Source organism: Metarhizium brunneum, chromosome 3, assembly GCF_013426205.1.
Source record: "Metarhizium brunneum chromosome 3, complete sequence".
In the NCBI taxonomy this organism is placed as follows: Eukaryota; Fungi; Ascomycota; class Sordariomycetes; order Hypocreales; family Clavicipitaceae; genus Metarhizium; species Metarhizium brunneum.
In genome coordinates this window covers 3,068,881-3,094,903 of record NC_089424.1, presented here as the reverse complement: position 1 = coordinate 3,094,903, position 26,023 = coordinate 3,068,881, and the positions used below count along the sequence as shown (strand labels likewise).

At 53.4% G+C, this 26,023-nt stretch overlaps 6 protein-coding genes across 6 annotated transcripts; 4 read left to right on the top strand and 2 right to left on the bottom strand.

Moving 5' to 3' along the window:
- Positions 1-1,027: 1,027 nt before the first annotated feature.
- Positions 1,028-2,656, top strand: prnB_1 (Proline-specific permease; the record flags this gene model as incomplete). Its single annotated transcript, XM_014687216.1, has 1 exon — positions 1,028-2,656. The coding sequence occupies one exon, from the start codon at positions 1,028-1,030 to the stop codon at positions 2,654-2,656; it is 1,629 nt and encodes a 542-aa protein (XP_014542702.1).
- A 4,461-nt stretch (positions 2,657-7,117) lies between these two features.
- Positions 7,118-7,453, top strand: G6M90_00g061680 (uncharacterized protein; the record flags this gene model as incomplete). The annotated part of the gene is made up of 1 exon (XM_014687217.1): positions 7,118-7,453. The coding sequence occupies one exon, from the start codon at positions 7,118-7,120 to the stop codon at positions 7,451-7,453; it is 336 nt and encodes a 111-aa protein (XP_014542703.1).
- Positions 7,454-9,101: 1,648 nt separating this feature from the next.
- On the bottom strand, positions 9,102-10,659 carry G6M90_00g061670 (uncharacterized protein; the record flags this gene model as incomplete). Its single annotated transcript, XM_014687218.1, has 2 exons — positions 9,102-10,536; positions 10,601-10,659. The coding sequence occupies 2 exons, from the start codon at positions 10,657-10,659 to the stop codon at positions 9,102-9,104; spliced, it is 1,494 nt and encodes a 497-aa protein (XP_014542704.1).
- Positions 10,660-10,862: 203 nt separating this feature from the next.
- Positions 10,863-12,778, top strand: G6M90_00g061660 (uncharacterized protein; the record flags this gene model as incomplete). Its single annotated transcript, XM_014687219.2, has 2 exons — positions 10,863-10,913; positions 11,450-12,778. The coding sequence occupies 2 exons, from the start codon at positions 10,863-10,865 to the stop codon at positions 12,776-12,778; spliced, it is 1,380 nt and encodes a 459-aa protein (XP_014542705.2).
- Positions 12,779-19,500: 6,722 nt separating this feature from the next.
- Positions 19,501-20,442, top strand: MNN4 (the record flags this gene model as incomplete). The annotated part of the gene is made up of 2 exons (XM_014687220.1): positions 19,501-20,324; positions 20,397-20,442. The coding sequence occupies 2 exons, from the start codon at positions 19,501-19,503 to the stop codon at positions 20,440-20,442; spliced, it is 870 nt and encodes a 289-aa protein (XP_014542706.1).
- A 4,341-nt stretch (positions 20,443-24,783) lies between these two features.
- Positions 24,784-24,996, bottom strand: G6M90_00g061640 (uncharacterized protein; the record flags this gene model as incomplete). The annotated part of the gene is made up of 1 exon (XM_014687221.1): positions 24,784-24,996. The coding sequence occupies one exon, from the start codon at positions 24,994-24,996 to the stop codon at positions 24,784-24,786; it is 213 nt and encodes a 70-aa protein (XP_014542707.1).
- Positions 24,997-26,023: the final 1,027 nt, after the last annotated feature.

The following is a 26,023-nucleotide window of genomic DNA, read 5'->3' as shown; positions in this document are numbered from 1 at the left end:
ACCATCTTGGTCGTGCTTACTTGAGGCTGTCAGTGTGAGGCAAACTTGACTTCATCTGGCCCAACAACGTTCCGTCAGCGGCTGGCATTCGGTGTCCGCCCTCATTCTCACCTACTTTGTCCTCCGTACTCCGTACGGAACATACGTCCCGCTATTATGACATCGGCGTTCAATGTTGTCAATTTCCTGCTCCCTCAGCATGTCAAAGCCTCAACCAGCCGAGTTGATGTCCTTCTGAATGGCTTTCGGAGTATTCATTGCGTTATTCTGTGGCGACCTGGCCAGGGACGGCGTTGTTCCCCACAAGATCACAACCCTGACCAACTCGAGGCTTGCTGTCAGATAAACAGGGTTCAGCTTGGGTAGCCCTGCAACTTGGTCGTCATCCGACGGGGCATCCTGTATTGTGCATTGAGTTGGTGCTGTGTGGTGTCGTGTTTTTCTTGCAGCTCCCAAGCCATTCAGCCCTTGGGGCGTTTTGAAGTGTCCCGCTTTGGCTGTGTCAAGACTGGGCAGGTAGGACCTAGCTTCCGCTAGCGGAGTCCCCAGACCTCCTTCCCACTTTACGGACGTTAGTTATCACTGCCTGCCCTCCACCTCAAAAAAATGATCACTGCTCTTCCCTAACTTCTCTTCTTTTCTTCTCCGCACTTGTTTCCATCTGATCGATTACCCATCACCGGATCGGAATACATATCGAGTGTTTCCCTTTTCCATCTTTTTTTGTGGGTTATTGTGAATACGTTGGTCATTGAAGTTGGGCCACCTCACTCCTAGCGCCGCCGTTTGATACCGACCAACTGCCCAGCTGGGTCCCTGTCCCGGACATACGGTGCCGTTGACACATTGTCTGGCACTGGCGTATACAACGTCACGAAACCTCAACGTCGCCGCCCAATTTGGATCCTGCTGGTCTCACACCAGATTCGCAAGTCTTTTGGGCCATTGTTCGCGGGAGTCGGCCAGAAACAAGCAGAGACTGTGTGAAACATTGGCTACCCGTGTCTGACATAGCCACCCATCCATCATGATGGAGAAGCACGACGAAAATGCCACTCACGATTCGGAGGCTGGCCAAATGGTTGAGAATGCCGAGTACAACTTAGCAGAACAGCACGATCAGCTGGCTCGTGGGCTAAAGAGTCGTCATATCCAGTTTTTGGCCCTTGGTGGTGCTATTGGTACTGGTCTCTTCATCGGCTCAGGAGGTATTCTGTCTTCCACGGGTCCTGCACCGCTCTTCATGGCCTACCTCTCCATGATGATGATTGTCTGGGTCGTTATGAACTGCCTTGCTGAAATGGTCACCTATCTGCCAATGCGCGGCATCACTGTTCCTTACTTCGTTGATCGCTTTGTTGACCCAAGTCTTGGTTTTGCTGCTGGTTGGAATTACTGGTATGCCTATGCCATCCTCATTGGTGCCGAAGCCACCGCTGCTGGTATTATCATTGATTATTGGGGTGCCAACGTCAACATTGCGGTATGGATCACCATTGTTTTGGCGGTTATCCTCTTCCTCAACATTATTGCGGTCAGCTTCTTCGGCGAAGCTGAATTTTGGTTTGCCAGTATTAAGCTCATCACCATCATGGGCCTCATCATTCTTGGTGTTGTCATTTTCTTTGGTGGCGCTCCCAAATCGGATGGTGTGCTCGGATTTCACTATTGGAAAGACCCGGGAGCCTTCGTTGAGTACAAGGCGTCTGGCAGCACTGGTCGCTTTCTTGGATATTGGCATGCTTTCGTCTCGGCCGGCTTCGCCTTCATCACCTCGCCCGAATTGATTGCCATTGCCGCTGGTGAAACTATTGCTCCTCGACGCAACATTCCCAAGGCAGCTCGTCGATTCGTCTGGCGTCTGGCAATCTTCTACGGCCTTGGTTCGCTCGTCATCGGCATCATGGTGCCTTCAAACGACCCTCAACTCCTGAATGCCGAGAAAGCGGATGCAAGCGCCTCACCTTTTGTCATTGGTATCCAGAACGTTGGCATCCCTACTCTGAACCACATCATCAACGCGGCTATCCTGACCTCAGCCTGGTCAGCTGGAAACTCCTTCCTCTACTCGGGTAGTCGTATTCTCTACTCCATGGCACTCAGCGGCCAGGCCCCCAAGTTGTTCCGCATCACCAACCGAAACGGTGTTCCTTGGGTTGCTGTTCTTGCAACTTGGTCCATTGGTCTCCTAGCCTATCTCAACGTTTCCAACTCTGGCGCCGAAGTCTTTACCTGGTTTACCAATATCTCCACCATCTCCGGTTTCATTGCCTGGATCATTGTTATGATCACCTACTTGCGTTTCCGCCGTACCATGATCTACAACAACCTCTTCGACAGCCTACCCTACAAAACCCCGCTGCAGCCATACGCGACGTATGCTACACTGGGCGTCGTCAGTGTCCTCACAATTACCAATGGATTCCAAACTTTCATGCCCTTTAATGCTAAGAATTTTGTGGCTGCATACATTACGTTGCCCATTTTTGTCATCTTGTATATTGGCCACAAGATTTGGTTCCGGACCTCCCTGTATATCCCAGTCGACCAGATCGATGCCATCACAGGCAAGAAGGAGATGGATGAGCTGGAGGCCATGGAAGAGCCGCGTATCGCCAAGAACTGGTTGCAGAAGGTATGGTACTGGCTTGCATAGACGAGAAAGTGCCTGACGAGACACGAGTGCAGGTTGTTTGGTTGCAAATATGGTTGAGAATATCTCAAGATGCGTCCGTTTTGTTTCCGATGAGATGTCATTTACAGGGATATTTGTATATTTCACCATATTATCAACGGCAGTTGATACCCAAGATAGTTTTTTGCCTGAATGATGAATTTCCTGTCAATTCATGTCTATGTTTCCTCAATCCTCGAAGTCCGGATTACTTTTCATGTTCGGAGACATACACAGTGATCTTTCTTGTAGCACAAGAGGATTGGACTATTAGCGGCCCGCCTGCGCGTCTTTGATACCTGCGTACAAGCCAATGGAAAAGGACGCCATTCCAGCGTACAGTACATATCCCAAACGTAGAAATTTATGCAGAGCATCGAATCAAGTTTGGCCTCTGCGTGTATGTGAAGCAAAGCCCCCTTGCGCGCTCCAAGACGGCGTACGGACACACATGATTCGCACTTGAAATCGAATCCTCCAAGTTGGTCACGGGGATGTGTCTGCGGAAACGGGTTGTCCATGTAAACCCGATAGAGTGTGGCTCTATTTGCGGACAAAGACTGACCCATGTCAAGCATTTGAATACTTTTAGTAATAAGCATGCTTCATTCTGCTGAAACAGAAGCGACGGCTCCGGCTCGTTACAAATTTGACGTGTTATCCTGACTGCTGTGCTGAAGTTTGCGACGGCAGAGGAGGTCTCAATACGCACCTTGTACTATTTCCACCTCCAAATGAGACTTGCATCGGGTTAACAATCTGCAATGCTGCTTCACAAAGTGTTCCCTTGTCTCGCGGCGATCAACTGGAGCGTATTGGTCAATACCGGGATTGCGAAAGAGACGGCTACTAGGCAAATGTGGAATCCAGGGCATTGGACTGAATATAAACGTTTTTTTGCTGTTATTACAACGTGTTCCAGCTTTGTGGGATTGAATGTTTGCGCATTTCCTTTACATGTGGCGCGCGGGCGCATTTGGGAGTGAGAAGAAGCCTTTATGGATCGGGTATATACAACCAACTGCCATGCAACTTGTGTTGTCATGATGCGGATATTTATTGGCGATTTCATGCTTCCTGAAGACTCTTGGTAATGGATCAAGAAAATATTGGAAGAGAGAGAGCCGACATGTCGTGCGCGGTTATTATCTGCTTGTGTGCCAATCGGCGAAGTAGAATCTGTCCCAAAAAACACCATCATGTTTGGCCTGCAAGCTTGGCTGACTTGTAGCACATGGATTCCTTGGTAGTACCAGATGGGGAGTTTCTCTGCATTCTCGACATTCAACAGGCCCATTTCTTCCCGGGGCTCGCTGAAGCGCACATTACGTACTAGTAATTTGATGACTGCTTCTCGCTGATCGAAATTGAGTCTCAGATGCGTTGCTTTTGCTTCCGGAGATGCGCGGCACATGACCGGAAGGGCTTGAGTGGTTTAATAGCCGGTACGCCAATCAACCCTGTCTCCTCCTAGAATGCCGACAGATTGCTCGCCGTCTTGTACCGGGGTTCTCTAGTCAAGTGCATCTACTCCGTACTTCGTAGATCAATCTTGATGGGCGGCGCAGGTGGAAGATGGTTGGGATGGCGACTTTCACCAAAGCAAGCAGGCGGGGACCATTTATTAGTGCGCCGAGAGGGAAATCATCAAGGGGAGTGGATTCTGATATTCTCGTGCACGATGAAGTTCATGATGATGTGATGGTGGTGATGCAACGATGGTCCTGTGAGAGAAGTGGGCACAGAAGCATGAAGCCATGGAAACCTCTAGTCTAGTAATTCGTTGACGGCGTACGGAGCACGGTCAAACCGGAGCCATGATGCTTCCGTCCAGGAACGGGCATCTCATTTTAAGCATGTTTCTGCACAATATGTGTGCCATCGTCACATGGCGGCACAAATACCCCGATGTAACATGGACTACCTGATAGAGCCTGAAACATGGGAGCACAACGAAGCATGTCGGGACAAGGCACGGGCTGTTGCCGGCCTCTTGATTGCTTGAAGAAGATGGTCATCAAAGCTGGGCGCGAAACGGAAATGAGGATGCAATGTGCTTGGCGTTGTGTAAGACGAAGCCGGGGCAAACAAGAGGCGAAATTGCTTCTTTTTGTGGCATCCACCCAGCGATTCGCTTGACAATCTGACCATCATTTGGCGAGGCTTGGCAGATGCATTGGCTGGAGAAGATATTATCCGATCGACCCATGAGCCCGTGACGGCCTCTGTCCTGTTGAGAGGAGAGACTCAATGGAACTAGCGGTTGATGCCGAATGTTGAGGATTCTACGTAGTAGGTTTTGGATCTCTTTAGCTGCGAAATGGCTCGTGGGGCCTCCTCTGCCATATGTACAATCAATTGATCTTCTTAAGTGGAAGAGAAAAAGCCCACTGAGTTGCCAACGGGTAAGTGAGTCTCTACGAGCCATCTCGCGGCTAAAGAGATAGTAGCCCAAGACTCCGACCAGAAAACTTTCGCGCAGCGAGTCCATGGGCTGGATGTATTGACATATCCAATCAATGTCTTTTGTCTCGTAGCCAGGAGTATTAAAGCTGGCCTACTCGGACTAGTAGAGCAAATATTTGTACTAAGCATTCAGACCATTGAATCGAGACATTGAGTGGGGGAGTGGATGTGCAATCCGAAACAGGCAAGGCGCCAGGAACGCAAATTGCCATTTGGAGGAAATGGCCGCTGGAGCGGGGAGAATTGACCCAATCAATGTAAGAGAAGGAGATTACCCAAATTTTAAATTCCACGAGGCCGTCTCAAAGTTGGCAATGCAAAATCGCGGCTGGCGCGGGGGAGGGCATGATGCTTGACTTGACTGCAGGTGTAGCATTCATGCTGTCGGCCGAAGCAAGGATCATGTGATGGGAACAGCGATTCGCCGTTGTAAAAAGACCAAAAAAGAAAAAAACAACGTCATCGAGGGGCGTAACCACCATGACTTTCACTCTTCGCACCGGAATTAGCAGCAGAGTGTGTTTTCATATCAACAACAGTGCCCGCCCTCTACGTCTGCTCCTTGAAACCGAGGGCGGAAACCAAATTGGCCCACGCGCGAGTCCGAGTCCCAGTCCGTGCGTGTGAGCGTGTAAGTCGAGGTTTTCGACTGAGGGAGGGTCGTGACTGAAACAATGAATAGCCACGGAGAGACATGGTCGCAATGAAGTCTGCAGAGTGCGTGCTCGGCACTCGCTCCACCCGCAACTGCTCAGTCCCGTTTCACGCAATTGACTATGCGCCGGTCCAAGTTTGACACAACTCAATTCCATCAACGTGGCCTTAGCGAACACGTCTCGGGATTGTTATGTAGCGCGTCGCGCGGCATGAGAATGATCGCGCTGACGGCAATGAAGCCGTTTGCGAAGAACTTGCTGCTTTCCTGTACTGAGCATTGCGGTAATTTAGGTAGTTGAGTTATTTGTCGCATCGCGAGTTTCGGACCGAGTCGCAGAAAGGAGTTTTGCAGTTTGGCAGGGACGACGTGGAAAGGGAAGCGGAGCCGCCCTGGTGCTTTCAATGTTCCTTCCCATGAGGGAAATAGAGTCAACTAGTCCACCGAGTCCCCTGCTGGTACGCAGTTCAGCCCACGCGACATGGTTGCCGTAGCAGAATTCGCCCTGTTGCCTAGGTATTTCGACACATGGTCGCAGTCAAGGGGTACATGGGGGTGCCTTAGGTGCATGGGGCGCATGGGTCCATCGGTCAAAATGCGCCAATGAGGCGCCGCCCAGGTGGTGAACTAGCCAACGCCGTATTGGAGGGCAGCCAGGGCATCCAGGGCGCAGATGCAGCCACGACCACGACGAAGACAACCACTGGCTCCGGCGGGCAGGTGCACAGGACGGGAAAGAGCGTTGGGCGGCCCTGCCCGGCACGATGTTGGTCTCTGGTTTGTCTCACCAGACGCCCTCATTTTTGGGTTGGGCCTCTTTGGCCTCTTTGGCCTCTTTGGCCCTCTCAGCTCGCCCCCATGCCCGACATACTAATGGCTGTTGCCCCCGTCTCGTCGATGCCTCTTGTTTTCTCCTCGTCGACACCACGTTTCGCTTCATCCTGCTCGCTCACACCACTGTCACGGCTTCGTTGGCAAAGCCTCTACATTCTGCGTTTCACACAAGTCATTCATTCTGTGTTGAATCCATACGACGACACGTCGGGCTGCTTTAAGTATCCCTCCACCACACTCGCTCTCCCCCAACCGAAGGAACGGCCAGACCAGACCCGGTTACAACGATTGTCACTGTCACTGCTGGAATTGTTTCTTCAGCCTGTCCCGATACTCGCCGTCGCGGGTTGTGTTCATCCCAAGTCTGTCTTATATATATCTACACGATCTACACCGGCCCGCTTGGCTGGTATCCGAGTTGGCGATTTCATTGCAATTTCTGTTCCGGGCAAAGCAATCATCAAGGAGCATAAAGCACAGCGCACAAAATGCAGCTGATCAAGTTGGTCATCGCCGCTCTGCCGGCCCTGGCTCTTGCCGATACCAGCGCCGCACCAACGACGACATACACTTACACCAACACCATGACCATGGTCAAGACCATCACTCTCGCCCAAGTCCATACCGTTACCTCAACCTGGGACACCAACTCGACTACGACTACCTTTGCGCCTACTGGTGGGATGACGTCTTTCACACCCCCGGCTGCCACCACTGCACCAGCTCCTGCCACGAAAGGACCCGATAACGCTGCTGGTGTCCTCGATGCCACCAAGGTCGCCTTTGCTGGTGTTGCTGGCATGTTGGTCGTTGCACTGATGTAAAATCAGGCTCGTGTATGATGGACCCTAAGGGGGACTAAGGGTTCAGACATGAGAAAGACTCCGAGTTGGGTCAGTACACTCATTTTCGGCATTTTATTGTGGCAATCCCGCCATTTCGGTCGACCATTCATTCCCTTTGTCAATTTTTGTTCAGCCATGGGCAATTATCAACTTCATCTACATGATGCACCATGATGATGACGACTTCACGGCCGCAGAGGAAGCGAATCATCGTTCGACTCTATGAAACATGTCTCGACTACTACGCACGCTCACAAATGGACATGACGCTCACTCTTGCTTCGTTGATCAACAAGTTCTAGCCATTGCGCTCGTGACATGCGTACTCGCCATGTAGCAGCGCCGGCCAAAACTTGATCCCTCTTTCCCTTCCTCTTCGATGTTCAATTTCTTGCACCAGTCACAAGACACGCGCGCGTCGATTGCGCTGCGCTGGTAACTCAAGATTTCATTATATCTGGCTCTTGTGTGTGCCTGCTGGATGGATATATATTTTTGTGCTACTTTATTGGCCACCTTTTCAACAAGTCTTCAGCTGGGCTGTTCACAGGGTGCGAGAAGCCCAGTGCCACGAGGACACGCCAATGACCAAGGATGACGGGAGCCAGGATGCTTGGTTGCAGAAGGCTCGTCAAAAGCAATCTAATGTTGTGCTACTCTGCAGGCCGCCATCTGGTTTTTGTGTTTTTAATTCGATTCTATCGGTGATACCCTTTGTGCTCTGGAAAGGCATTTTTGGGCAATATGCTCGCAATGTCTAGGAGCTTTTGTTTTTTTCTTGGCGATTTTGGAGGATTGTGAATAAGCATTCTGATTCGCGCTTTAAATATTAAGCAATTATCCAGATGGAGAAGTAGTTTTGGCATATGACAGTTACTTTTTTTAACGGAATCTATCGTATTACATATGCATCATTTTGGTCCAACCAACCTGTTCTTGGAGTTGTAAATGTTTTTCCGAAGACCTCTGGACGTGGCCCATGTGCCCAAGGAGAAAGATGCGCGTCTCTGGTAATGTGTCGCATGTAAAGGTCGTAGTCGTAAACTACCGTGGGGGCGCGGGCGATATTCGTATTCATTTAATTCGATTCGAATTGCCACAGCAGCCTGTGGTGTAGAAGCATAGCGTATGGGGGAGCATGGCGCAACGCTGAATGTTTAGTTGCAGCAATGGGATTTCGGGGACATTTAAACAGCGTAACGGAAGCAAGGTTATGAGGATTGGATCGCGTATTTAGACGACTGACTCAGAGAGGGTGACGTATTCGAAAGTCATTTAGATCTTGACTGCCGCTAAGACGTAGGGGGAGGCGAATGGACCTGGGGTCACGCCGCTATTAATACCAGGGCTCTTCACGTCACGGAGCTCATTCTGCTTCCTGGGGTAAAGGGCAAGTCTCGTTGTAAAACCACTCGTAGAATAGCTGAGCGAGGCGAATTGCGAGGGAAGCATGAGGCTGCGCTACCATCGAAGCGTGCCGACTACGAAATACTGACAAGGAGAGAATGCACATAACACTCATAATAAAAGTAGCAATATTAAGACCTATCTATTCTGTTTGGGATACTAATCTATCTAGTGATGGTGTGTGCCCAGAGGGCAAGTTTGGACTTGACTCTGGCGGCGTCTACATCATGAGCGCCAGGCCAACAGCGGCAGCCAGGACGTGGAAACCGACTGCGCGCTTGGTGGAACCAGCGACCACGGGCGACGTGTTCTTGGGGTGTGTCGCGGAATTGACGCCGGCGGGACGCTGCTTGTCGCCGGAAGGGCTGGGGCCGGCGGAACTTGGCTTGTTGCCGGGACCTGCCTTGTTGCCGGACTCGCCGGGGCCTTGGTGGCCGGCGTCGGCCTTGTTGCTGGGCTTGGCGGGATGCTCGTTGTGGCCGGACTTGTTGGGCTCTGGCTCGTGGCTGGCGCTGCCGCCGTTGCCGGGCTTGCCGGGGCCTTCGACATGTCCGGTGCCTGCTTTGTTGGCGGGGCTGCCAGAGTCTGCTGGCTTTCCGGAATTGCCGTGGTTCTCGGGCTTGCCTGAGCCGGAGCCGGGTGAGCCGGAGCCGGAGGGGGTGGAGCTCGGCGAGCCAGAACCATTTGAACCAGAACCAGGTGAACCAGAACCAGGGGAACCAGAACCAGGGGAACCAGAGCCGGGTGAACCAGAACCAGGTGAACCAGAACCAGGGGAACCAGAGCTGGGTGAACCAGAACCCTTTGAACCAGAGCCAGGCGAACCGGAGCTCGGGGAACCAGACCCGGGGGAGCCGGAGCTTGGCGAGCCAGAACCATTTGGACCAGAGCCAGGTGAACCGGAGCCCGGCGAGGCACCGGGAGCAGGCTTTACAGGCGGAGGAGCAACGCAATCACCGGTACAGCCAGGCCGGGCAGTGCAGTGGCCGTCGTCGCAAACCCACATCTTATGGCAGTCCTCCCCGTGGCAGGCCTGGTGCTCACAGTGTCCGTTGCTACAAACCAGCTTCTTGTCGCACTCGTCGCCGTAGCAGGCCGCGGGCGTGCACTGGCCGTCCCAGCAGACAACCTTTTGGTTGCAGCGGTCACCACGGCACTTGGAGTACCTGCACTCGTCGTCCTTGCAGTGGACGAGCCTGTGCGGGCTGGACTCCGGGGACGCCTCGCACTGGTACTGGACGCCGTCGAAGACGACACGCGTGTGCTGGCACTCGTCGCAGCCGGGGCCGGAAACGCAGTAGTCGCCGTAGCAGGTGACGACCTTGTTGTGCCACTCTTCCGGGCCCGGCCGGGCGGTCACCGTGGCAATCCAGGTCTTGGTGGTCGTCTGGCCGACGGGGCAGTCTGTGACTACGGGCGGGCAGGACGTGACGGTGATGACTTGGGTGCTGGTCACGACCTTGAGCGCCGCGGTAGGACGCTCATTCTTGCGCTCGTAGACGGAGAGGAGCACGCCTGCGGGAACGTCGCCGCGGCGAGCGAGTCTTGCTTTGCCGCCACACACTTGGTTCTTGTTACCGGGGCAAGGCTTGTCGCATTGGGCGCTGCTGACTTTGCCGTCACTTGGCTCGATCCTTTGGCCGCAGTAGCAGTCACTACGTGTTGTTAGTGATGAGTTCAATGTCCTGTTACCTGTAAAAAGGGGGGGTGTTGACTCACGTGTCGTAGACTCCGAAGAACGGCGAAGGGCAGCTCGAGGCGCACAGGTCCAAGCTCATGGCATTGCTCGAGGCAACCTTTTGAAACGTGGGAAAGCCCCTGGAAGAACTGAAGCACCCGAGAAGCTCGAAGGGACCGACTCTTGGCGGCTGGGGATTGCCCGCCGAAGTAGGGCGTGATGAAGTGTGCCCTGTTGAGGACGGCTGTCCGGGCGAAGCGGGCTGGGCGGAATGTCCACCGGACGAGGAGGGTTTGACGAATGATGGTCCCTGTCCGCTGGGCTGGCTCTCAGACGAAGGCTCAGCAGAAGATGGTTTGGCTGACGGGGCCTGCTTGCTGCCAGGCTTGCCGGATGATGCTGCTACCTTTGACGGAACGCCCGATGCCGGCTCACTGAATACCGAGGGCTTGGATGGTGATGGCTGAGAGGATGTAGCGTTTGACCATACCGGGGCACCTGAAGGAGCTGGGATATTGGATGGCGCGGGCTTAGACGATGCCAGTTGAGACGTTGCATTTGACCAGACCGACACACTTGAGCTAGCAGGGACATTGGATGATGCCGGCTTAGAAGAAACCGGGTGAGACGATGTAGCGTTCGATCGGGCCGGCACGCTTGAAGAAACCGGGCCATTGGATGATGACGGCTTAGAAAGTGACGGCTGAGACGACGTGGCATTTGACCATACCGGGACACCCGAAGAAGCCGGGGCATTGGATGATGCCGGCCTAGAAGAAGCCGGGTGAGACGATGTAGCATTCGACCGGGCTGACACGCTTGAAGAAACCGGGCCATTGGATGATGACGGCTTAGAAAGTGACAGCTGAGACGACGTGGAATTTGACCAGACTGACACAACCGAAGAAGCTGGCACACCGGATGACGCCGACTTGGATAGTGATGCTCGAGACGATGTGGCATTTACCCTTGCCGAGGCACTTGAAAACGAGGCACTGGACGAAACCGGAACGTTCGAGGACGCTGAAGCACGCGATGCCGGCGAGCTGGATGAGACGACGGACGAGGACGGAGCACTCGACTTTGCTACGGCGCTCGAGGACGCTGCTTTAGATGACGCCGAGGCACTTGAGGATGAGGAAGCATTTGAAGAAGCCGGGATGCTGGAGGAGGCTCGGCTGCTTGAGGCAGATGAAGCACTTGACGCGGAAGCTCTGGAAGACGCCGAGGCCCTGGATGAGGCCGCAGAGCTGGCTGAAGACGCGGCACTGGAGGATGATGAACCAGACGAAGCCGGAGTATTCGACGATGCTGAGGCACTCGAAGACGCATGCGCACTTGAGGGCCGGACGTTGGACGCCGAAGCACTGGATGAAGCCGACGCTTTCGATGATGCAGAACCGGAGGAAGCCGCGGCACTTGAAGCTGAAGAGCTTGATGCTGCTGAAGTCTTTGAAGATGCCGATGCCTTTGATGATGCTGAAGCGCTTGAAGCTGAAGAGCTTGATGCTGCTGAAGTCTTTGAAGATGCCGATGCCTTTGATGATGCTGAAGCGCTTGAAGCTGAAGAGCTCGAGACTACTGAAGCCTTGGAGGATTCTGATGCCTTTGATGATGGCAATACGCTTGATGATACTGAAGCCTTTGAAGATGCCGATGCCTTTGATGACGCCGAGGCACTCGAAGCCGGTACACTTGAAGCTGACGCACTCGAGGCTACTGAAGCCTTTGATGATGCTGAAGCGCTTGAAGCTGAAGAGCTCGAGGCTACTGATGCTCTCGAAGATGCCGATGCCTTTGATGATGCCGATACACTCGAAGCCGGTACACTTGAAGCTGATGCACTCGATATCGATGTCTTTGACGATGACGATGCGCTTGATGATGCTACTGCACTGGATACTGATGAACTCGAAGACGCCGACGCTTTTGATGATGCCGAGGCACTCGAGGATCCTGGCACACTTGAGGACGCTACCGCACTGGAAGCCGATGCACTCGAAGCCGAAGAGCTCGAGGATGCCGACACACCCGAGGATGCTGATGCTGACGATGCACCCGCTTGTCTCTTGACAACCCGACTAGCACGACAAGCCAACGCAGCGTTTGCAGTCTTTCGGTCTCGGCAGGCCTGTATCTCGGCCGGCACTATCTCTTCCCTCCCCGAGACGTCGAGCCTCAAATCCTTGCCTGGCTTCCACACGGCAACAGCCTGGTAACAAGCGCCGTGAACATCTACACCAGAACACGGATTCTGCGCATTGTCAGCCGCCGTCACAGCAGCCGCGAGGGAGACGGTCCCCAAGAAGACGATGCCCCTCATGATAACTATCTAGGTATAACGAGTGAATGGGACAAGCAAAAACAAGGAGAGTACCGAGTCTCAAAAGGCTCTTGAGTCGACACCACTTCTCCGGCACACTTCCCAAGAGGACCAACTCTTAAATAACACAGGACCTGCCGAATCGCCATGAGCCTCAGTGGTCGATGCAGTTCCGGCAATGGGGCTTGATCCTTTCCGTGGCAACATCAGGCGACTATATGCTCTGGAGGAATGCTATCCCTCACATTAACTCTAGTCGGCATCGCGATAATACGAAGTACATGCGTATCCGAGAAGCCACAACTATTGCAGCGGGGACCTGTATGTACAAACATGTAGTACAACAGTGAATGGGTCAAGTGGACGAGGAATGAGATAATGGAGACTCGAGAGCTTGCCTGCTCAGCCTGGCGATGTCGGCATCGGTCAAGTCCCTCGACGCCTGCTTTCAGAAGAGAAAGATACCCATCGTGGTGTGGGTTCGGGAATAATAGATGCTGTTATTGGGGGGGCTTGCAAGGAAGAATGGCATTCATCGTTGGCGAGGAATGGAGGCTTGGTTGAAGCAGGGCGTCGTGAGGTGATTTAAAATTCGATAGCTTCCTTTTCTCCACTCTGGCTGTGAGATGAGATGAGCAGATTCAAAGGATACAGCATGGACAGAAGTTAGAACCGCCCGACAGCAAATACAGCAAGTTGAAGGGAGGCGAGGCGGCCCCCCTTTTCAAGTCGGAGAATATCATTGTGTTGCGGCCCGGAGCGAAACTGAACCAAACCATCCTGATTCATACACGTCTCGAGCTATGCTTGCGCACCGAAAATAAAAACTTGGCGTGGAGAAAGCACGGCCGTGAAAGAAGAGTGCCCTGAGTCCCTGAGTGAAGCTTAGCATTCTTGTTGAGAGGTGCCTATGCTATATCACGTCCCGGATATATACAGGGAGGCGCGAATCTGAACAAGGGCGGTGGCTCGGCGTGGGACGCTCAGTCTGCAGTCTGCACGATCTGAATCTAGAGTTGACGCCATTTACAAATCCATCTGTTGACTGACATGTTGCCTGCCCTGTCCCGGCGTTGCGCAAGGCTATTATACATCATGGCAAGGAGTGTCTTGTTCAGAATAAGCTGTTTTCATGTGTATTCGATGACGTCTCTCGTTTACTACGCTCTTTGCATCTATCAACCTGGGTGCCATGCACAATGTTCCCATCAGGGCAGCACAACAAGGGAGTCTTCCTTCAAATCCTGCATCTTGGCAAAATGGAATCTTGTTCACTTGGCCTACTATCATGCGTACTAACTGGGTCGCCCGATTTGTATGTGCCCCAGTCGCAATCACGTCAACGGTTTTGCTTTGCCGTTGAATGCTGACATTGGAGCCGCAATTCGATTCGGTTCGCCCGTATCATGTACATACGCACCATACAAACCAGACACTCATTCAATAACATGGCCGCCATCCCTGCCAAGCAAGAATGGGCAATTGGCTGGAAGTTGAACTGTCCCTCTTATAGTATGTACATACATACATGAGTCGCAAAAAGTCGACGATGATTTGTCATGCTTGAGGTCGGCGCTGCTCCAGGGCAAAAACACGCAGTTTTTGCCCGTGGCTGCAACCAGCTGAGGCACTCATCTTTTTTAACGGTGTTGTTTCCTGCTTGATAGGACCCGAGACTCCGCGACTGGGTGGGAACCTAGTCTCGCCCGCGAGTGTGTCTGTGAATCTGCCTGAGCCGTCAACGTGCGCGTGGATGGCGCTTCGGGCGACGCATTCCGAGGCAGCGGGCGCGAAAGCTGCGCACGTCGGCAACCGGCAGGGTGGTGCTTGTTATTACGGATCGTTATGGATGATGGCAAGAGTAGAGAATGCAAACGATGTTGTCCCCGCGGTTGGAGACGCTGGCCACGGAGCATCGGCGCGCACACATGTACGATTCCAGGGTGGCCCGCTCGGCATGTCAAGTCGCAGAGTCTATGGTCTTTTCACCGGTATCATGCATGCCAGGCTGTGGCTAATATCCTCGCAATCCCCGGTGTTTTGTCGTTTCCGGTTCCAGGTTGTTGTCCTTGGGGGGCGGGAGGAACGAAAGCGTCAGGTCTGCCGCGCTGTGTATAGTGCGTATAGTCTGTGGTTACCGAGGCCTTGCTCTGACTTTTACCTAGTACGAGTTTGGTAGTTCTTTGGTTCACTTTCATAGAGTATGGAAGGCGTTGCCAAATCTACGCGTTATTCTGTGTTATGCATGGTCTGGTTCACTGAAAAGTCTGAAGCACTCTCCACCAAAGCCCCACGCTTGGACACTAGGTATCCGAGAATTTTATATTGTTTCCCCACGTCTCGCGAACCGTGGAAACTCTATCGGAGTAATTAAGCTTGGCTATTTGAGTCGCAGGGTTGTCAGGACTTTGGCTGGTCGGCAAACTAGCACTGTAGCTCGTGGGGAGGATGACGGGCGAAAACCGTAGCTTTTATTAGACAAAGGGTATGAAAGGATAAATTCCAGCATCTTGGGCATGTTGGTCCTTGGGCAAGTTTGGTATGTACTTAGTTTATGCATGTATCCTGCCACTGAGTTGACGTACTCTGGAGGAGGGCAAAGTATCAGCTTGGCTAATACAGGGTCGAACAGCGTGAAGACTGAACAAGAGAGCAATTCATTGACTTGCAATGACCCTCAAGATGTCCGACATATGTAGTTTCCAAAAAGGGTCCAAATTGGGTTGTTGACCAACATGTTATTCGCCCATTGGTCCAGCTTCAACTCATCAATGGCCACCATGTCGAGTCGAGTCAAAATAACCCACCCTATACTAGCAGCCCACTTGGAAGAGGCAGATCATGTCCAGACATTATTCTTGTAGTTTCTATATATACATGCTCCGCCTAGTTTTTAAATTTGTACAGTCTACGTGAATATGTTTGGCATACTCGCCTGGCAAATATATATGTTCCTAGTATACTAAAACACACGGTGCGATGGCTAATTACATGTTGGGTCAAATTACGTTTGCCTCGCACTGCATGTAAAAGTGTCACATGCATTCATCCGTCCAAACCACAGGGCAGCGTGTTCCTTACATGAATCTCGGCCATGAAGCTTGCCGTTCTTATTTAGCGAATCTACCACGCGAAATGGAAGCAAGCGGATGTTTCTAGATCAGGTCTCGTGAGTCAAGTCTGGTGTACTACTACCGTCCCCATGGTCTAGGGTAAGCTTCTCGCCACGCCAAGTCGATACCAGACTCACATCGTTCCACGCGCCAGGGTTGGCAGGGTCAAGGTCGTCAAGAGCGCGCCAAGCGGCAGCCTCGGCGAGTCTCGTGAGTCCTGTCCAGTCCTGGATGCCCGTTCCCATTCCATCCCTGGTCCTGGCGCTCGACATCGAGTTCGCCGCGAAATGCCAAGACCGCCGGAAGCCACGGTGTGGTTCCGGGAGAAACGCCGCCCAGGAGGCACCCAGCACCCGTCGACATGGGCACTCCCTCTCGTTCGCTGCTCGCGGCTCTCCGCCAAGCGTCTCTCGTCCCAAAGTGGCAAGTCGTCATGCACAGACGGTTGTTGCGAGTTTCATTTCCGACCTGTTGCCGTCGCGGCGCGGCTCCTGGTGGTCGATGCCGGAATCCTGCTGGCGGCGAGTGTCACGTGCGCTGCTCGTCGGCCAGCAAGAGACGTCGGGTTCTGCCGTCACATGGCCTTTGCGGCTGCTTTCCATGCTTGGTCATTGACGTCCGTTGCGCTGGTTCAATGGTTGCTGCCGTGGCGACGCCGTGTCTCACGCTCGCGAGCCTGCTGCGTGATCGCCGTGTCGTGCCTCTCTTTGCGTTGCCGCGATGCCTCACGAATTGGCAATCAACGGGGTATTATCCTGGCGGGAGTGTCTTGGCGGACTTGGCGTACGTACGGCAAGGTTCAGCTCGAATCGCTCAAAGTTTGTTGTTGCGTCGGGAGAAAATGAAGACGATTGAACGGACATTTACGCTGCTCGGCGGGCTTACGTGGCCGGCCTTGGGCTGCGACTCTCGAGCGGCCGACAGGGATCAATTGACCTGCAGAGTTCAATGGCACTACCATGTCCGTTAATAAAACCTTCATTCGGACCTGTCGTCCTTTTGACTTGACGGGCCAGGTGAGACTTTTCGACGCGTGGTTTCGAACTACTCTAGTCTCTGGGGGTCGCTCGGCCTCGGATGATCGACAACCGATGATCGGGTTTGCTGCCACATCGGAAAAATTCCTCCAGATGTCCAGTCGTCCCTTTCGAGTCCGTGGCCCCCGCCGGACCTGGTGTCGTCTCTTTTTTGGCCCGTTGTTGCTGCTTCAAGTGCTCCTTTGCTGCGTTTTATGCGCGTATGAAGCGGCGTCTTGGAAATCGACGGCAACATCGCACCGTGTCCGGCTGTACGATTCAATGTATCTGCAATAACATAGAATGACAACAATGCTGGGCAGGCACACATCATGTGTCGGTGATTTGGGGTGCACCTTTCTGAGCACGCGACACCAGCAGCCCGCCATCTCGCTGCGGCGGCGCCTAGCCAAACTTACCGCCCGTCAAACCACGCTGCCTTTTATGGGTGTAGAATTCGTCGTTGCATGCAATCCGTATTCCGGTCCAGTCTAGTCTCTTGGCAAACCGACTCTGTGCAGTCCCAACCCCAGATATATTGCACTGGAGCACTTGTGAGACAAATACTACCTAGGCCCTTGGGCCGTCCCCAAGTCATGGCAGTCGTCCAAGGGATACCATTGAGCCGAAACCATTCCCTTGACGCCAAGCGACGCCGTTGTTGGAACTCGTCTGGCGTCTTCTTGCGATGCCGCACTGGGCATTGGACGGGTAGACAGGCTGCATTCCTGGGACCGACGCCAAAGTGGCAGCTTGGGCGCGACTGCAAAGAACATTCATGGCATAAAGTTACAACATACATTGGTTGCCCAGCTTCACCCTGTCGCCGAGACACCCCATACTAGCTTGGCAGGAGGCATGTCCCCAGCACCTAGGTAGGTCAGTACATAAGGTTATTTCTCCCATTGGATCATACCCTGGAGGCAGTCCCCCGACCGTGTTCAGCTACGGAGCCGAATCGGCAGCGAGATAAACGTTCTTGGCTGTCACACAAACGGGGGCTGATCAGTGATGACGTGTGCAGATGAAGGGACAAGATATTCGCCTCGGGGTGGACCTTGAGGCGTCCTTGTCGCATGTTCAGTTGCTGCATCTGGCCTGCCCTTGCACCTTGGACCCTGGACCTTGATGCATCTGGTGCCTCAGTCTCGTTTTTTCAAAGTGCCCGTTTGCTCTCCGTGGATGCTGGGCCGGGAGTTGCCAACACGGTTGGGGGGAAAGACTCAACATCACGACTTGGCTCTTTTCCCATTCTGCCTCGGCCGTCCCCTTTTTGCTCCCGCACCCACGAGACCGCCTGCACAGCGCCCGCGAACGAGATCCCTTGGGACCCGTAGCATCCGGGTCGAGCGGCCAAAGATGGCTGACGCGGTGGCATGTGGCGGCCGCGAGCGTGGAAGAAGGTGCCGATTTCCGGTTTTCTCGTCTCCGCTCTCTTATTCCCTTGCTGGCTATTGGCGAGGCCGTGAGCCGTTGGCCAGATGGGGCAAGCGGAACGTCAGCCTCACCTGGTCTGGCCAACGCCCTGGTATTATCAGCTTCGCCGTGCGTCAAGAATAGCACACACCATGGCCACGCAACGTCTGTCTGTTCTTGGCGCCCCGGCTACCTTTGGGCGTCTCGATACCGCCGACAATCCGCTGTTGGCAGATGGCCTTTCTTGGCTGGCGGCGGCTACAAGTCGTGCACTCGTACGGCTTTTTCGCTGTCTGCCGCTTACTTCTTGCCCATGGCTCCTAGTTGTAAAGCGACATGTCACAAAGGACAGAGCAGAGTTCCCTGGCATCTGAAAGCCAGATGTGCTGTAAAAACCAGGGGCCAGGCCAGGACGCAGCGCCCAACTGGGAATCCGTCTCCCATGGATGGAAGGGAAGGCCCTGGCTGTAGTAGAGTTTGCAACAACAAATAGTACATGGTTCTCGAGAAGCCCACACATATCCGTTATGGAGCCCCGGGGCTCGCCAAGAAGTAAACTGAATAGCCAAAAGAGAACGCTATCGCCTCGTCGCGGTGCATGGCCAGCTCCCCTGAAACGCCGCATCGGACGAGCACGCGACCACGCCTCCATGCCCACGCCGTCCAGGACACCCCTGAGGGTAACCATAGCCTGCGATCTTGTTTGGAGCTTGACCCCATCCTTTTGTTACCAGTGCTCGGGTATCGGCTGGGCAAGCCATTCGCAGTGTGCTTGCGCGTCCCAAAAGTGAGCCATATGGTCAAAAGCGTCTGATGCCCTTGGTGACACCACCAGACCATGTTTTGTAAAAGGAGCAACTCCAGGAACAATATACGAGGGCGGAAACGTCTCCAAGGCCACGGCCCCATCTCGCATGTCCAGCATCATCTACACCATACTTGACCCTGCGCACCTATATACTCCCTCATAAGCCGGTTTCTACACCTCACCTGACCAAAACAACGCACCGCATACAATGAAGCATTGTCCAACGCTGTAGCACACCACGCACATCTACCGTCCGTTGCTGAAAATGGGGTCCAGCCGTGTGCTCCTCGCGCTGCGCCTCTGCTCGGCGGCATGCGTCGTCATGGTGCTGACCTCGGGCTACATCCTATTCCAGAGCCCCGTGTTCATCGAGGTCGCGGAGCCGTTCCCCATACCAACCCCCATACCGGCAGAGGGCATCGAGAGGAACGCGCACAAGAACCTCGGCTCCGGCTCTACCAAGTACTACTCGGAACCGGGGGGCAGCTACGAGCTTATGCACTACGACACGCGGTACTTCCAGAAGGAACTGGCGGCCGACGAGCGGCGCACCGTCCTGGAGGACCTCATCCGGAGCTACCTCAACGTCACGAACCACTACGAGATCGAGACGTGGCTGGCCCACGGCACGCTCATGGGCTGGTGGTGGGGAGGCCGCATCATGCCCTGGGACTCCGACATTGACGTGCAGCTCTCCTTCGAGACGCTGGACAGCATCGCCCCGGAGCTCAACTTCACCGAGTTCCGCTACGAGATGCGCCACGCCGACGGCCAGCTCGTCTCCAAGTCGTACCTGCTCGACATCAACCCCTACTACGGCGAGGTTGGCGTCGGCGACGGCAACAACGTCATCGACGCCCGCTGGATCGACACCCACAGCGGCATGTTCGTCGACATTACCGCCGTGCGGCGGCGGGACGACTCGGGGAAATGGAGCTGCAAGGACAGGCACACGTACGAGGGGGCGGAGCTGTGGCCGCTGATCGAGTCGGAGTTTGAGGGCGTCGCGGCCTTGGTTCCCGCCAAGCCGACGGCGCTTCTGCGCGCCGAGTACGGGCAGGAGAGTACGCAGAGGGAGGAATTCATGGGGTATGTCGTTGCGTCTTGAGACGGAAAACTTGTTACCTTGGATGTTTGCTAACGGTGCCGTGAATCTTGTAGACACCACTGGGACCATTCTAACAAGTCGTGGGTGCATGACCCGTGACGACTCGACTGGCATCTACGGAGCCTGCCGGGTGTACATATTGCATATATATCATGGAGCGTGGAATCGACGAGTGGCGGGTACGCATGGTCCTGGGGGGCGGGACGCGGAATAATGGGATTCGTGAAACTTGTAACATCATTGGCGACGTGGACTAGCGATTTCAAACAGCGAGGGGGCGAGTTTGTCAACATGACATGGGAACATTTTGGTTGGCGGTGCAGGCTATCTGGTGAACAGTCTGTTGGGATGCATAAGGACAGCATGTACTGCATGTGCAAGACGTGGTGATATTTACTAAGCATTAGATTTTTTTGTGTACATAACTAGAGGAAAGGGCGAGAGCGACGGGCTCTGTCTCTTTTATGCATACGCTGCTGTACTCTATTTCAATATGGGCCCTGGCTCTGATGAAGTGACTGCTGCCCTGTTTGACTACACACCGGCTCTGGAGAAACAAATGAAAGATGGCGAGGAAGCAAGAGGCTCACTGCAGTATAAGCACCATTGTAGCCAAGACCAGCAGGAGTAGATATTCATCCCGGCTTCTGAGTAGCTGCTTCGACAGGGCATAGGGACAATGTGGCGGTATCAAATGTAAGGCCCAAAAAGTGCCCGGGGGGATTACATAGATCCCGGGGGGAAGGATACACATCATGAGCTTTGTAAACTTGTCCTACGCTGTGTCAGTGCATTCTCGAAACGTCGCTGCGCATGGCGTATTCTTACTCTCGTCACAGAGACACGTGCTGTCTGTTATACCGCAGCGGGAGAAGTCGCTGCAGAAGCACCAGTACGTTAGACATGTCCAGGGCAGGTGAATCAAGAGTATAAGGCACGTACTAAGGACGACAGTTATCTCTTTGCGCGTTGAGCAAACCAATATCTGGGGCCGTCGTCCCTTGGCTCCCATTTATGTCGGTGGAAGAAAGGGATTGTGGTCTGGCCGAGGATCTTGGACACAGGAAAATGGCGGCGAAATGACAAGCTTTCATGCTTGGAGTGACCTAACCAATGTGCCTTTTGTATTTATAGATGCTCGAGTTTGGCTTGCGCGATCAAATTTACTTCCGGCGCACATGGGGAGGATATTGGCGATGGACCAGACGTGCGCGGCATCACGGGGGAACAGCAAGCTCATTTATAAAACAACATTGAAGCCTCCAAATGCCTGAAAGCAAGCGAGCAAGCGACGCCAGGAAACACCACGTAATTAAGCATCCGACGTATCATTTTTACATTCAAAGGAAGAGGGGGAAAAACCCTCGCCCTGCCGAAGCAGTGAACTTCCAGACATGAAAAGAAACGCCCTCGTCGCGAATTTCGACGACCCGTCGGCGACGCAGTTTCAACGTGCAACATGAGGTACGCCGAAACATTGAACCGACATTTATATCCACAGCCGCACATGCGGTGGAAAAACGGCCTGCGTCTGCGCCCACGGATCAGCGGCCCGTCTTTGTCGTCGACGGCGCGTCGTCAGAGGCATGGAGCCGTGAAACATGGGCGCGTCAGAGGCGCCGACGCCGCACGGCAGACGGAGAAAGAAGACGACATCTGGAAGAAAAGGCCTGAAGGGCCAGACAATCGCCCCCGACGTGCGGCGTCTTGTGTTGCTGGCCGCTACAATGCGCGACAAACACGGCGGGTGGCTGGTCTGACCACACGGGGCGGACTGGCCATTGTGCGAAGACCGCGCGTGTTTAGGGGACAATGAGCGCTGTTTGAGGAGGATTTGGTGCCGCTGGCTTCAATCTTCTTTGTTGCGCCTCCTGCTGACCGCATGGCTGTCGCTGCGAGCATGTGGCTCTTTGGACGGCCATCTGCTGCCTTTGTAGCCCTGTACAATGGTGTAGCAAACTGCTGCCGGAGCGGGTGGAAGAAAGGCATGGGTGAAAGGTACCAGGTGTATAAATATATTGATGCAGGTCGAGTTTCGTGCTTGTCTGCATACTCGAGCTTGTTTCTTCATCATCACCCACGACACCCACGGGCCACGACACGTATACCAACATTGAAGACCAAACTGCACCAAGCTCCAACGATGAAGACGGCCATCTTTTCTCGCTTTTTACTATCCGGGCTTGCCATCTCGGCTGCGTCTGCGGCGCCGGGCGAACTAGCCGATCGAGAAGACCTCAGCAAGTGCTGGATAATGCAAACCCCGGAGGCATGCAATTTTTCTGACTTTTCCGAAAGTTGCCTGTGTGGTTATAATGGTAAAGAGACTCCTTATCAATCACATCAATAAACACCGCTAACTACCTCAAGAACCCTACCGCGTGTACGCGTTAAACGCAGCGGGGAAATGCACTCCCCCAGGAGGCCCTACTGAGTTCGCTTTGCACTTGACGCCCAGTTTGGCTTGTCCTGTTAAAACGCCATTATGAGTCCCCTGGTTTCACAAAGGGATTATAACGGGACGCAACTACCGACGGGACCATGCATTCCGCAGGCTGTTTGCGCTCGTGTTACTTGGGTCGGTGGAAGCAGGCTCCTCGGGCTTATACTCTGTCGTGCAACCTGCGTCAAGGTTGCCGCATGACGGACCTCTACGACATTATTAGATATGTGAGAGAATAGAGGAAACTTTGAAAGATGGGGGAAGAATCCTTCTATTGGCTTTATGATGCAACTGCTACACACTAGGTCCGTACTGGCATCCCTAATAAGACACTCTTTTTCGGCAGCTGCGGATGAATAATGACAATGGCTTTGTGAATGTCATGATTTTGCCGCCAATCACGAGGCCACTGTATTGTAAAGTTGAGACATTTTAAAGACGCGGCGTTTATTTCAACTTTGGTCTCCAAATACGCCACGTGGTAGTAGATTAACCTCTCCATAAGCACAAGGCTTGCATGAGAGTAAAGAGTAGAAAAAGAAAAAAGGCACGTGGTAGAGGAACCCCGTCTTGCATGTGCCGTGTACTTTATGCCGACGTATGCCAACTTCTGTACGCGTGTTGAGCTGCATGTGGATGTGTGTGAGGAAGAATGCCCAACTAACTCATCCCATTGTTCAGGGCTACATTAGCTTTACGCGCTGCCAAAGTCAGGTTTGTAACTTCCAAAATACACATTTGTTTTATTGTGGATGTGATTGAGCCGCATATGCACCATCTCCTTGCGATGGGGACGCCGTGTCGTTCCATGAGGCATAGGTCTATCCATGCCTTCGATTACTCCGCGATACATCTATAATCTCCACTTCCAGTTCATCGTCGACAGGGTGAGGAGTCAAGGGATTCAGCATAGCAGAACATTTTAATGTAATTTTATTTTACTGCAGATCCGTTCAATTACGCCAATGGACGCATCTTGGAGAAATCTCACCGAGCGTGGCAGCTAAAAGTTCCCTCCTCCCGAGCGATCATGGCTCGCCCCCAAATATTATCTTGACCATGACCCCTCCTACAAGTATCCAAATTACACCCGCATAGACGCCTGTAACTCGTACAACGCTAAAGGGAACCAATTGTCGATATTCCTCAGATGACTGGCGTGAGGCCAAAAGGTAAGGCGGTGATGTCACAGACATTCAGGTGATAACCCACACAAAGCCCAACGTTCGTTGCCAAAGGTTAGTATGTAGATTCGGCTGATGAGTTTGTCTGGAAGCATGCAGTCTCTTCCAAGCCTCCTGGATACCATCTTCAGCCATGAACCCTAGCGTGAACAGAGGGAAAAAAGTCATGGCCCCGGATTCACTAGGTAGCACGCCCTGCACAGAATCCACCATGACGTGCAAAAGACCCGACAAAAGAAACACAAAAATGTGTTGAGGTACCGCTCCACAGGAGATGGTGAGGAAGTCTGATCAAATCTCTCGCAAGGTAATTAGCCCTAGATGTGAACGGCCATCGCAGGAACTGGTGCCAGAACTTGCTGAATTCGCAAAGAACCATTATAATCATAACAAAAACCACGGTAGAACCACATTTACGACATGATGGTATATCAAGCGTCCGAATGGCAGTATAGCCAGGAGAGGAATGTACCCCCAAAAGTTGCGCAGCGTAAATGCCATCCACATGCTTCCGAATAAAGGGGGCTAATCTTCAGGTGGTGAGCCCCCGAGTCCAACGGCAACCAAGGCAGCAGCTCGATAACTCGCATCGATAAGCACCCTAGCCACCACAAACCACGAGAACAAGGCCATGAAAACATATCGCGGCCATTCTACCGCCCTGACCTCCCGGTAGTCAAACCGCGTCGAAGGGGCCGACGACGATTCGTCCCAAGTCGCAACAATATACAAGACGTCCAGAAAAACGTACTGCCAGGCGAAAATGACCGCTTGTTGAAGAAGAAACGCTGACTTGGGAATTCGAAGCTTTGCCTAAGCGGCAAGAACCTTGGGGTGTTGTGGAATATTCTTGATAACCCATGGGGTACCGATACCTCGCGAAGCAATAAAGAGTCGAGAAGCGACAGATCCTGGCGAGGCCGCTGGACTGGCTTGGAAAGAGTCCCACCCGCAAAGATGGCCTTCATCTACGGGGCTCAAGATGAGGAGGTTTACGGCCTGGAGACTGGCGACAAAGATCTGCATTGCAGCGTTTGAACGTTGAATGGCAATGCTGAGGTGCCTCTTGACAAGAGAAAAAACCGGTACGTCAGCCACAGCGAGCAGGGAATCCATAGGTGACGCAGACGGGAGCCCTTGGGAGTCGTGAGAGCAGGAGGCCGGGGACGGCAGGTTGCGCTATACAGAAGCCGACAACTGAGACAAAAAGTCTAGGCTTCTCCATTTACTTTCCTGTTGAGGTTGAGCGTACTGGGGTTCTTATTTCAGACAGCATGCTTGATGTCCAGGTTTCCCAAAAAGAAGTGCTCAGCAGACATGGCCGGCGGCATGCCCGAGTTGACGCTGGATGTCATATTGCGCGAGAAGAGTTTGCCCAGAAGGGCTCTTATCTGCTGCTGGTGGATGTAAGTACTCTCTGGATAATACTTACCGATCGGTGCGCGGGCTTTCGGACTGCCTCAACTGCCTCGCAAGGTAGGATCCAGGCTGCAGCCGGCTTATAACGGCTTGAACCAGCCATGACAAGATAGATGCGCCAGGTCAGGCGTCTCATGGCAGGTACTTGAGCGACCACACCCTCGCTGTATCTAGCTCTATATCTGAACATTGAACTAAAGAGCGGAACAAGTCACGCTGCAGATGGCAGCTGATGTGGTAGCACCTAGATGCATCCCTGCCACTGCGGACCTTTCGAGGCCGTCACACATATTCCCAAGAGAGGCGACGGGGTCAGTTACATTACCCGGAAGGGCGCATTGTACGGTATCGGGTTTGGCAACGAGTCCGGCAGTGCTGCCACGCACGCCGGGAACTCGGTATCACGGCACGGGTCGAGCCCGCATGCTACAATACACACGAGTCAGGAAGACTTCATCGAGACAAAATTGGGCGAAATCAAGTTGAAAATACCAGTCTCGGAGGAAACTACACTGCAGGAGTGTGGGCCACGCGGCCGCACAGGACACACACTCTCCGAGTCCTCTTCATCACCTGCTGATGGACTTGTCAGAACGACTCTGAGCTCGTTTGACAAAGCCTGCTATTATGACTA